Source organism: Ruditapes philippinarum, unplaced genomic scaffold, assembly GCF_026571515.1.
Source record: "Ruditapes philippinarum isolate M1 unplaced genomic scaffold, ASM2657151v2 ctg12958_1_1_1_1, whole genome shotgun sequence".
Classification (NCBI taxonomy): Eukaryota; Metazoa; Mollusca; class Bivalvia; order Venerida; family Veneridae; genus Ruditapes; species Ruditapes philippinarum.
The window spans coordinates 1-12,500 of NW_026866604.1; the positions used below are offsets into that span (position 1 = coordinate 1).

The 12,500-nt window shown below is 33.5% G+C and overlaps 2 protein-coding genes across 2 annotated transcripts in view; one reads left to right on the plus strand and one right to left on the minus strand.

Annotated features, from left to right (window-relative positions):
• Window positions 1-580: 580 nt before the first annotated feature.
• LOC132733030 (uncharacterized) lies at window positions 581-5,784 on the minus strand. Its single transcript, XM_060719605.1, has 3 exons — window positions 5,504-5,784; window positions 4,312-4,878; window positions 581-960 (listed from the first exon to the last, which is right to left on the minus strand). The coding sequence occupies exons 1-3, from the start codon at window positions 5,610-5,612 to the stop codon at window positions 581-583; spliced, it is 1,056 nt and encodes a 351-aa protein (XP_060575588.1). The 5' UTR covers window positions 5,613-5,784.
• Window positions 5,785-6,276: 492 nt separating this feature from the next.
• The window catches only part of LOC132733031 (uncharacterized), a 15,457-nt gene continuing 9,233 nt past the window's right edge, over window positions 6,277-12,500 (plus strand). Inside the window, exon 1 of the mRNA XM_060719607.1 lies at window positions 6,277-6,670. Within this exon, the coding sequence (XP_060575590.1) occupies window positions 6,422-6,670 (249 nt within the window). The 5' untranslated portion in view covers window positions 6,277-6,421. The remainder of the gene's footprint in view (window positions 6,671-12,500) is intronic.

Genomic DNA, 12,500 nt, shown 5'->3' on the forward strand with positions numbered 1-12,500 from the left:
TGGTACAAATATACAATATGCAATTTACCAAAAGGTTAACACTTGAATAGTTTCAGTACCTTGAACTTGTTTAAAAAAAATTGGTTTGTGTTTACATTGAACAGTTTTTAAAAGGGCTTTGAACTTAAAATGAAAAAAAATAGTTTGTGCAAAAAAAATTTGGAACTAAATATTTGTAACATCTGAAATTTTGGCTGTATGCGGGGGCATCGTTGCATTGACGACAACATTTCTAGTTTTCTGTTTTTTGTTACTTCTTTGTCAAATGAGGATTATATTATTCCTGTTCTCAATATGCAACAGATGAACATGTTCATCTAGATTGAAAAGAAAATTTTCTTCACTGTTAAAGAATAATTTGATTATACTCATTTCTTAATGAGCTGTTTCACCAGTGACTGTAGTCTCTGAAATTTGACCATGATTTTTTGTCATGTTAAAATAAAACAGAAAATGATGAAAATGTAATAAAATGAAAAACAAAGAAAAGACTTGTGTTATTTTAATAAATTTCTGTTATTAAAAGTCAGCAAGTAAACACCAGTAAAACTAGAAAAGAAATTTCCCAGATAGAAACCATCTACGGAACAGTATACACCACCCATACTGCATCACCAGTATTGAGTTTGGTTACTACGGTAGCTGAACCTTGGTCAAGATAACGTCCTGCCTGGCCATTACCAGATAAGTTAACTAATGTTGCTCCATTTTTCTTTAATTGAGCATAAAATGGTTTATCATAATATGTTGCCAAGGTGACTGAGAAAAGATAGAATCCAGGTTTTGGAGTAATGAAGAGTCCATGTTGATTATGGTAGCCATCTCCCTCATTTAACAGAACACTATCAAATCTAATGTTCTCATTGCCTCCAAGATTACCATTATACTGTTGAGTAAGCACAGCATGAAATGCAACAAAATTTGTTGCTGCCCTTTGTTCTGAACTGACAATATTGAGTCCTGTAATGAATGATAAAGTAAAAATGAGATTAAAGATATGATTACCTGAATTAAACTGATTATAAGTAGTGTCTATTCTGGTGCAAATCATAATGTATATGTAATTGTGTAATATTTTTAAAGATAATGCATGAATTTCTTTCGTGTATTTGAACATCATTCATAATACTCAACAAATTGAACAAAAATGCACTGAAACAAATATAACCTGCATGCCAACTGATCCTAATGCTAATTATGTTAAATCATTTAAATTCAAGGGCATAAAATTTGTAAATTGACAACAAAAATTAATTTTGTGCGGTTGTAAATATGTGGAATACAATTGCAAGGTAAAAAAGTATTGGGCTGTAAATCTATGGATTTCAACTTTCAGTAATAATAACAAATGATTTTCCTACTTAAAGAGCCTTATTCAAAATATCCCTAAAATTTGGGAACAAAAAAAATGTCTGTCCTGTTGAATGGAATCTGATACATAAACTCTGTTAGAATGTTTTTAATTATAATTAACATGGTCATCCCCTTCATCATCCCCTTCATTTGATTTTATCGGTTACAATATTTAACCCTTATTGTCCCCCGTTTCGAAGAAAAAAGGGGGATATAGTAATAACGTCTGTCCGGACGTCTGTCCGTCCATAACTTTGTCAGTTATCAAAGGAATCTGAAATAACTTGGCAAAAATGTTTGTTATAATAAGACGATGTGTCATGCGCAACAACAAGATCCCTACCTCCAGGGTCAAGGTCGCACTTGCTCATTCAAGGTCAGCATTGTCTATTTGAGGGTATATGTCATTGCCGGTCCATAACTTTCTTATCTTTGAAGGCAATTTGTAAATACTTGCCACAATTGTTCACAATAATGAGACGATGTGTCATGCGCAACAACCAGTCACCTACTTTCAAGGTCAAGGTCACACTTGGAGGTCAAAGATTAACATAGTCTGTTACAGGGTATATTTTGTGTCTGGTCCATAACTTTTTCATAGATCAAAGGATTTTGTAAATACTTGCCACAAATAGTCACTATAATAAGACGATGTGTCATGCACAACACCTGCATCCCTACCTCCAAGTTCAAGGTCACACTTAGAGGTCAAAAGTTAACATAGTCTGTTTTAGGGTATATTTTGTGTCCGATCTAGAACTTCTTCGGGATTTTGAAATAACTAGGCACAAATAGTCACAATAATAAGACGATATGTCAAGTACAACACCTGCACCCCTACCTCCAAGGTCAAGGTCACACTTAGAGGTCAAAGGTTAACAGAGTCTGTTATTTGGTATATTTTGTGTCCAGTCCATAACTTTTTCATAGATCAAGGGATTTTAAAAATACTTTGCACAAATAATCACAATAATAAGATGATATGTCAGGCACAAAACATGGGTCCCTACCACAAAGGTCACACTTAGAGGTCAAAGATTAACATAGTCTGTAATTGGTTTATTTTGTGTCTGATCTATAACTTCTTCATAGTTCAAGGGATTTTAAAATACTTGGCACAAATAGTAACAATAATAAGATCATATTGTAATGCCCTGGAAATTTTACCTTTTGTGATTTCACTGGATTTCAGTCTTGTTTATTTCTACTTTCACTTTCATTTTGAGAAGCTTTTACTGGCGACAACACAGTAAAATTCTGTGGTGTCCTAATGAAACATACAGGACATCAACTTAAATCTACGTATTGTGCCAGCATTTAATCCTTCCTGATTCTGGAAGATTTCCCCTAAATGTTATCCATGGTAGAATCCTGTGTTTATAATCTGTTTTCGTGATTTCTGTCATAAAAGTTAATTCCTTTATTTCACACTCAAGATGTTAAAGTTTAATTGTTTATGGTGCAGCCTCATTTAATATGTAAATCTGCGTTATAAATCCATCTGAATATAATTGTTAACACTGTTTATTTATGATAATTTGAAATGCACTTTTCCTTGTCGGCCATGTTGGACTATTACGTCAACTGCTATTACGTAGGCACTAGTGAATGCAAGGGATAGTTCTTTATCCCATAATTTGTTAACTTATATTGTTACTTAGAAAATGTAATATTTTAATGTGATTATTCTTATTGTAAGTTTTGATGTATATATTTTGTTGAATAGGTGCCTATTTTTGGTGCAGAAGATATCCCACAAAATTATTGTGGAGCCCACAGAAAAAGCTGTGGAGCGTTCCTCCCACAAGAAAATCTGTGGGACGTCTTTCCACGAGAAAAACTGTGGAGCCCACAAAAATGGCTGTGGAGCGTCCTTTCCACAAAGTTGTGGAATGTGTGGGGACTGTGGCATATAAATAGCCAGCTTTCCTTCAGTCAGGAGCTTCAACATCCAAAATTTCACTTTGTGCACCGTTTTGGCTTTTACTTTAAAATTCTCAATACTTTGGCTTTTATTCGAAATTATTCTGGTGCACAACGATTTTATTAGTTTATTTTGGGATTTAACGATTTTATTAAGGAATTTGACATTTATTTTTGTGAAGTTCAAACTTTTCTTATTTTGATTAGAAACTTTAGCGAGGGAATTTTAGATTGTAACTTTAAACTGTATGTGTATGTAACACTACGATTTTTTGTGACATAATAACTTACAGTTAATTTATATTTAAGCTGTTTAATAAACTTTAGAAACTTTAAAAAGTATTTGTAATTTTTCCCTCCTTAATTATTTTAACGTTGAAGTTCACACTTTGTGCGTGCTCAGTGGCCAGTCAACTATCAGTAGCAGACGACGTAAAATCACGGAGAGCAGCCAGAAAAGATAGTTGCTGTCTACATCAAGACAAAGTTAGTCACGGAGAGCAGTCAAAACGGATAGCTGCGGCATACTACAGCAGAATAAGGTGCACAACTTCACGGTGAGCAGACTAACAAACAGTACGGGGCAGCATAGAGTTGCAGTCTACAGAGGAGCTGTCAGACAGACAGGGATCAGACAGATAGACTACAAATAGATCTGGCCAGCAGGGAGCAGTTCACATCTAGAACAGTTTAAGGCTCACACTACCAAGCGCAGGAGCGTAACAATATGTCATGCACAACACCTGCACCCCTACCTCCAAGGTCAAGGTCAGACTAAGAGGTCAAAGCTTAACATGATAGATTTTTAAATTCTGTGTTCCATTTTATTTCTTTAATATATTTATTGTTGCATTTGCAGATTTAGCATTGATCATAATTTTGGACTGAAAGTCTTGAGATCCATACCTCAATCTTTTGAAATAGCACAATTTTATGCTTCATATAAAACTTCCCCGAGGCGGGGGACGGGACGTTGGTATTTCAGTTACAAATCCTTGTTAACATAGAAATGATTAAAGTATGAATTAAGCTAACCTGCTTGTCTTGTTTTGTTGTCTTTTATTCTCTGTGAGGCCTTAGTTTCACCACCTTTTTCCTCAACAAAACTTATCAGAGAACCATAAAGACTTTTTGTCTTAGAAATGTCAGCATGACCCTGGGATATGTTCTCCTTGTTGTTATCCAAAGATGGCATTTTCAGATATTTACTGGAGAAACTAGCATCAGAAAGCTCTTTGCTGGCAGTATCAGCCTGTTTTATTCCTTTGTGATACTTGTTTTCTGTTTTATCATTTGAGTGCTCTTCGAAGCTGGTCTTGAAACTGGCAAATATTCTCTTTAACTTTGCTATTGTAGCACCCATTCCATTCACAGTTGACTGTAAAACTGCTGTTCGGCGTGAACTTTCCTCTGAGATGGATTTTTGATTATCTAATTCAGTCCTCAATGTTGCTTTGGTTATTTCTTGATCTGTTAACTTTTGTAACAAGGTAGCATGTTCAGTTTGAAGGTTGTGATTGGTGGCAGACATAAGGTTCAGCTTTTTATTTGAGTTTTGAACTTGCCTCTCTAGTTGCTTTATCCGTAGTAAGTGATCCATATCTGAAATATTTAATGCGTAGACATTATACAGTTTTAATCTTCGGGTGATGTTTCTCTTAATTGTCTTGAAACATGTAGAGACTCTTTTTGTTAGAATATTGTTCCTATTTCATATAGCTGTTCTTAAAATATTACTGTACAGCATTGTACATGTAATTATGTGTAAAAATGTTAGATATAAACATAAAGATAAGAATATATGCCCGAAATTGTGAACCTTGTTTTAGTTTAAATGTCTAATGTGTTATTTGATTGCTAAGTTTGGATTACATTGTATTTCTGTTGTAAAATTACAAATACTGTAGGTAAAAGAGATGATTTTAAAAGCATCTCTACAGCATATAATGCTATAAAAAATGAAAGTGTAACCTGTCTTCCTGTTAAACATGCTTGATTGGTAGATTGATTGGTATTAATATTATGATGAACTTAATTCAAGTGAGATAGATTACATGTATGTAATTAATTTAACATTATTGGAGCAATAGGAGATCATAATATGATTACATAATTATGACATTTTCATATTTCTTCATCTGACAAAAACATTTTTTAACAGTCATAAAGATGAGTATTAAAGCATATTCAGTTGTTTTTATGAATAAAATTGTTACAGGTAAATTACCTCTTGCTTCCACAGCTTTTATCCTTTCTACAAGTGTTGTAAAGTCATCTTGTCCAAAACAAACAGGCATTACTGCCAATATGAGAACAAGAATACAAACTGATGTCATTTTGTTTAAATTATAATGATCTGACAATTAAGATGCAACAAGTTGTATGCCCTTAAGAGCAGTTAAGTGGAAACAAAAGGTAGATAAAACTATATAAAAGCAGGCCAGAACATTCATTGACATATATAAAGGACAATGTGCTTATCTGATAACCTTTTGACAGTCTTTGAAATGTGGTTTAGTACAAGAATATTGTATCTGTTTATGAATATGCAAGCATTTCACAGTATTGTAAGACAGAGTCATTGATAACTTTGTGTATTGTAAATTGGATTTTTCTCTGCATTTTATCATGATTGAGCAAAGAGTGCTTGAGAGTGATTAAGTTGAATCTTCTTGCCTAAAACTGCCTGGATCAGAGCTTAGATATTTTTGGCATACATAGAGGTGTTCTTCAGAGTTATAATATCATGGCTCTGAGTTTTAAAAAAAAATCCCTACTTACTGTATTTTTTGTTACTTCAAATTTTGTGGAACATTTTGTTTAGAAATCTTTCCTGAAACAAATATAAATAATACTGTTTGTTCCCCCTCTAGAGGGTCACTTTGTTCATGTATTTAGTATAAGAAACTAAGAAATTTCTTAAAACTACAAGATTTAAAGGTTAGATAGTTGATAACTTGATATATAACATTATCTAATTGGTCTTTTGTAAAGTGTAAAGTTATGAATGAAGTAAAAAGTTACAAGGACTAGAGATTTAATATTTGTAATGTAACATTGTCTAGTGATCAACTTCAAGTTACATGTATATTAATCATGGCTATGGGGAAAAATAAAAAAAGACCCCCGACAGTCCTAATTTTTTATGCTTTTAAATTTAAGCAAGTTATTTGATGTCTTTATTTCGTTAATTTTGCTGTTCAAGTTTTTAACTATTATTACATTTTATGTATATGACAGATGTGAGGCGTCATGTGTTGCAGTGACTACAACAATAGCTCTGATGTTGCAGAAAAATGAACGTCACATGAAGAGAAGTGGCAAATACGACATAGAATCTGTGATAGATGAATCTTATATGTTTGCTTCTAGATTGTTGAAGTCAGATAAAGATGTAAGTTTCTGAAGTTTACTTTCTAAATTTAGGAGCATCTGTGGCAGGTGGTTAAGGTCGTTGACTTCAAACCACTTGTCCCTAACCGCTGTGGGTTCGATTTGCGACAAGGAATTTTGATTCTTTCATGTGAGGAAGCTATCCAACTAGCTTATGTAATGTTCAACTTAAGTGCCTGTTTGTGTCTGAAATATTGCATGGAAGGGCACCTGAGGTCTTCCTCCACCAGTAAAGCTGGATAGTTGCCATATATACTGTGTCGATGTTACATAAAAGTTGAACCAACAAACAAACTTCTAAATATTGGTATTCTTTGAGTATTGATTGCACCAGGGATTGTAAGATGAGGGTTAAAAGGTCAAGAAAGTTTGAAAGGGGGAAAATTCTTATGAAATTACGATAGAAGGTGATGAAATTAGAGGTGTAACGATTCATCGATGCATCGATACATTGCGATCTGCCCTGTCCTCGATGTATGCATTGTAATAAAATTACAAATTCCAATATATCGCGATCCAATACATTTTTCACCTCCCGATATATCGATATAGAGGGAAAGTATCGCAATACACTAACAATATTTTCGTTGAAAATAAAGACAAACGTATTTTTTGAAAGATTGAAAAAAGAAAAATATTTGGATGAAAATAATGAACAAGGGCGACTATTATCATATCGTTGTCGTCTCGTTTCAAGTTAAGTGTTGACCATGTCCGCAATCATTTAACCAAGTTTTATTAATTTCATATAAATGGGCTGGTGTTCTTTGAACTTGTTTATAATAAAATAAAAATAATTAGAGATCTATACGTTTTCAACAAAATACAACTTACAAACATGAATTTATAAATTTAGTCGCACTTGATGTCGGATTAAAATAGTGATGATGACATTATGCCCATGTAATATTCGTCAAATATTTCTACTTTTTTTCCGCTGACATCATTTTCCCGTAAAAAAACCCAGCAAACATGTAGACTGCAAAATATTTAGAAGGGGAAACTATAGTTAATCCTCCCTCGTCATTATAATTCACGAGTTTGGGAACATTGTGGCTTTTGGAGAACCAACAGACAGTGTTGTATAATTTGCAAAATTTGCAAACTCAAAAAAAAAATACTCTGGGGTTGAGCACACATCTTTCGAGAAATCGAGAGTGGACTTGATGAACTGTTATTTTCACAGTTGTTGACCTAATTGTAACTCACTTTACTATATTTTTTTTTTTCACAAGAAAAACCTTTAGTGGTGTGTTGTAAGACAGAAATTGTTAAACTGTCATATTTACAGTAGTGGACTTAAGTGTAGAATAATAGATATCAATTTGCTGTTATGGTATTACTAAAAATACCTTTAATCCTTAAGTTATCAGAAAAGTAAATTGTTAGAAGATCAAAATTGAAAACCAAGTTATAACAACAAGTTAAAGAGTTATTGTTATAGTTTTATAATATATTCGTAATTATGCTGTAAACAAATGGCCAAATTTTAATATAGATAAAGTCTGAAAGTCAGTATCGTGATACGTATCGCATCGTAACATAAAAATTGCAATATTCATCGCATTTCATAAAAGTATGCAATACATATTGTGAATTGCATCGTTTGGAAAAAAAAGTATCGTGATATGTATCATGACAGAAAAAAATGGCAATGCACAGCCCTAGATGAAATTATAAACAAGATGAAATTTTAACGAAAAATGAATGCAATCTTGTATACCATTGTACTTAATGGTAGAGTGACTATGACCTGAAAAGTCTGATAAAAAATAGGGTAGGTGGGACAGTCATTGCAACAAGCATTGTTATATACCAAAATGTTCGTTAATGTTTGTAGTTTATGAAACCACCGGCATAAATTGGCATAAATGATGGCATTCAGAGAAATCCAAGATGGCCGCCAAGATGGCCGCTTTTGATACTGAACTTCACCCTTAACCTTACATGGCTAAAATTTTGCATATAATGGGATACATTTTTAATATTTATCACATATTCAAGTCACTGTAAAGACTGTACAAAGATAAACATATCATTTAAAACAAATTTTCATGCATGATTTGTATTTTCTTATAAAGATTTGTTGATAAAATAGAAGTTTCGCAAGAAAGTTTGCTTTAAGCAATGGGTTAACAATAAAAAAAACATTTAATGTTCTGCAGGAATTTTATGTTATCCTACCAAATGAAGATTTTTGGATATGAATTGAAACTCACTTTTGATATTCATTGCAATAATCGACTTTTAACGTTGTTTTTCTTTCGTAGAACATGATAGAATATAAAAATAAAACGCACGTTGGTATTTAGTATTTTCATGACAAATATTTTTTTTCCAGTTAAATAAAGAAGGTTAATTTAATTTTCAAATATATGAATTCTTTTGCATCATTTTAGAATGCATAATTTATGCAAAAAATGTTAAGTTTATCAACTCTTTTCTATCTTGACCTCTTTTCTATATTTTAGCAGTTTTATTGCATGTGTACCCGTGCCCCCAGCCCCCACCCCTCAAAAAAAAATGGAGCAAGGGTAATCAAGGGTACACTTTTATATGTTAAAAAGAACCTATCATTTCATTATGGGTAACCAAGTTATTATTATTAGCAAATTTGGGAAATAATATTTTTTGTCATGTTCTGAATAAATTGTTTATGTAAGGAGTAGTTTAATCACTGTCCTAGATTACTTGTCACGGGTTTCCTTACTAATTTAACATGCATGGTTTATGGCAAGGAAATCATTATGCAACATCAATACTTCAATATTCTTGTTTTCTTCCGTTAGAACAATATATTCAAGATTCAGGCCTATTTGCTGTTAGAGAATTACAGATTTACAGTTGAGTTAAGAAGGCAAGTTTGTTGCTGAACTAAGTACTGGGTTTTTTTTTATTCTGTACAGCTTGACTATATCCTTGAAGTCACTGAAAATAAAGCACTGGAATCGTCTGGAAGCATTATAGGTCTAACCCATAGTGATTGTGCTCTCTCTCACTGGTTTCTTGCAATAGATAAATACAGAATCCCTAAAGAAAGCCCAACACGGCAAAATTGAAAATGTTGCAGGCTCGGTTTGATTGAGCCTGTTCATGGACGGTACTGGAAAGTGCAAGTTACCGTCCACGCCCCCTAGCACCGGCTTAAGCAGAATTCAACATTTAAACGTGAAATAGTAAATTTAAAGGCCATTAATTGCTAAGTATGCCATAGCTTACACATCTGACAATAATTCTTGCTCAAATAAACACACAGATACACATTTCCATACAAAGTCAAAAAGATGTTGTGTGTATTCAAAAGTGACACCTTTATCGATCCATTTTCTTTATCTTTATCCACCTTTTCAACTTTTAAACATTGCAAAGGTGTTGAACTTCCATAAGATGTTGAAAGGAACCTACTAAATTGTCTAAAAAGTTAAACAGGCCAACGAAATATTGTTAGTTTTTGTGTGAGACAGTTTTGTTGCACAGAAACTTTGGGTGTTGAGCTCAAAATGCGTTAAAATTGAAACAAATTGTATAGTTGTCAATCCCAGCGCATATTCTTGTCATATGTATCAATAAAACGTAATTAAAGCTGTTTTGAAAAAGAAAGTCATATTTCAACGTCTATAATTATAGACGTTTAAATATGAATTTTGTTCAAAACAGCTTAAGTTTTATAGATACATATGGCAAGTATATGTGCTAGGATTGACAATCATACTTTTTTTTATTGAGCTCCACACCCAAAGTGGGATTTTTTGTAGATAATTGTAAACCTCCCGAAAAGAGATTCTTTGATCCTATGCCAAAAGTTTAAGTCCTTTAAAGGAGGTCAGTAAAGTTCAAAGGCAGGTTTAGATTGAAAACTGTCCCTATTGATGGTGAAGAGATGTATTTAAGACTTGTTGCAATAAATTCATTTAAGAAAGTTGCATTTTTTTACAGGGTTTTATCATTTGGGAATGCCCCCGTTCCTTTGAGTTTGTCCACAGATGATGTCAACACAGAAATCTGATTTCCTTGAAAAACTTGAAAACCTAAAAACATTTAACAATGATGAGTTTAATGCACATGCTTCGAGTATAGCCGACTGTTTTATTTTTGATGCTACTGCAGTATGGCTGTTGTTCAGATGCTGTAGCCTCTGTCAAGGATAAAGACAACATACCAGATGTAGGTTTAATCGTTCTGGCAAATTGTAGACATTTTGTCGCATATTCAAAGTGCACTGCACATAACTGAGTTATTGACAGGTATATTTTAGATAGCCTTAAAACAAAACACCCATAAATCGAGGTGAAAATATTTCGCTTTCCAGCCAGTTGTACCTCAGCCAAATATCCAGTACAAAAAGTAACAAGAATTTTTAACAGAGTTACAAACGTTCCCCGCCTCAGGAAGCATAAAATCGTGCTATTTCAAAAAATTGAGGTATTAAAATTGAGGTATGTATCTCAGGACTTTCAGTCCAAAATTATGATCATTACCAGATCTGCAAATGCAACAATAATTTTTTTAAAGAAATAAAATGCAACAAAAAATTTAAAAATCAATCATGTTAAGCTTTGAAGTGTGACCTTGACCTTGGAGGTAGGGATGCAGGTGTTGTGCATCTTATTATTGTAACTATTTGTGCCAAGTATTTTCAAAATCCCTTGAACTATGACGAAGTTATAGATCGGACACAAAATGTACCCTATCACAGACTATGTTAACCTATGAACATTAAGTGTGACCAGAGAGGTAGGGACCCATGTTTTGCGCCTGACACAGGTGTTACGCATGACATATTATCTTATCATTGTGACTGTTAATACCAAGTATTTTTAAAATCCGTTGATCTATGAAGAAGTTATGAACGGGACACAAAATATACCATATAACAGACTCCGTTATTTTGTTACCTCTTAAGTGTGACCGTTACTGGTTTTTGCACATAACACATCGTCTCATTATTGTGAACAGTTGTGGCAAGTATTGACAAAATCCCTTCAAAGATAAGAAAGTTATGGACCGGAAACGACATATACCATCAAATAGACAATGTTGACCTTGAATGAGCAAGTGCGACCTTGACCCTGGAGGTAGGGGTCTGGTTGTTGCTCATGACACATTGCTTATTTCAAATTCATTTGATAAATGACAAAGTTATGGATCGGACACGAAAGTGTTACGGACAGACAGACGGACGGAGCCTATTTCTATATCCCCCTTTTTTCTTCGAAAAGGCGGGGGACAAAAATCCACCTACAAAATTCTTTACGATATCTCACTGAAAACTGTCATGAGTTACTTGTCCTGATGAGAGAACCACTAACTATACAGCAGGGGGATTAGATGAACAGTTTTAAAAATCACTCCTTCATGTGTGGAGTATGTTCCAATATGAGATTCAAATCATGAAGAAGCTGATAGCAGGATAATCCTGCATGTTGCTTTGGCTTCCTCATTAGGTGTACAGCAAGCCTGTTGTTTTAGTCCTTATACTGATTTATTTGTTCTTCTTTTAAATCATTTCTCAGAGCTTAATATGGAAAGTATTTCTTAACTGGTAGAAAAGGTATGCACATAGACCTGACAAGATATATTCCGGTACATACAGTAAAAATTCCAGTATTCTGCCTCCACAACAGAGAAGTATCATACTTTCTGTGTATTATCTTAAAGGTTGTGATACCTGTTCATCATTCCGTAGCATAGGAAAGAGGAAGGCTTTTCAGGTAATGTGTAAGGCTGTTAATGATCTTAAAAATCTTACTGACCTAGGAAAAGATCTGGTACTTCCAATTCATGCTAACACTGCTGCATTTAAGTTTGTTGGTCTCTTGTATAGTCCCTCA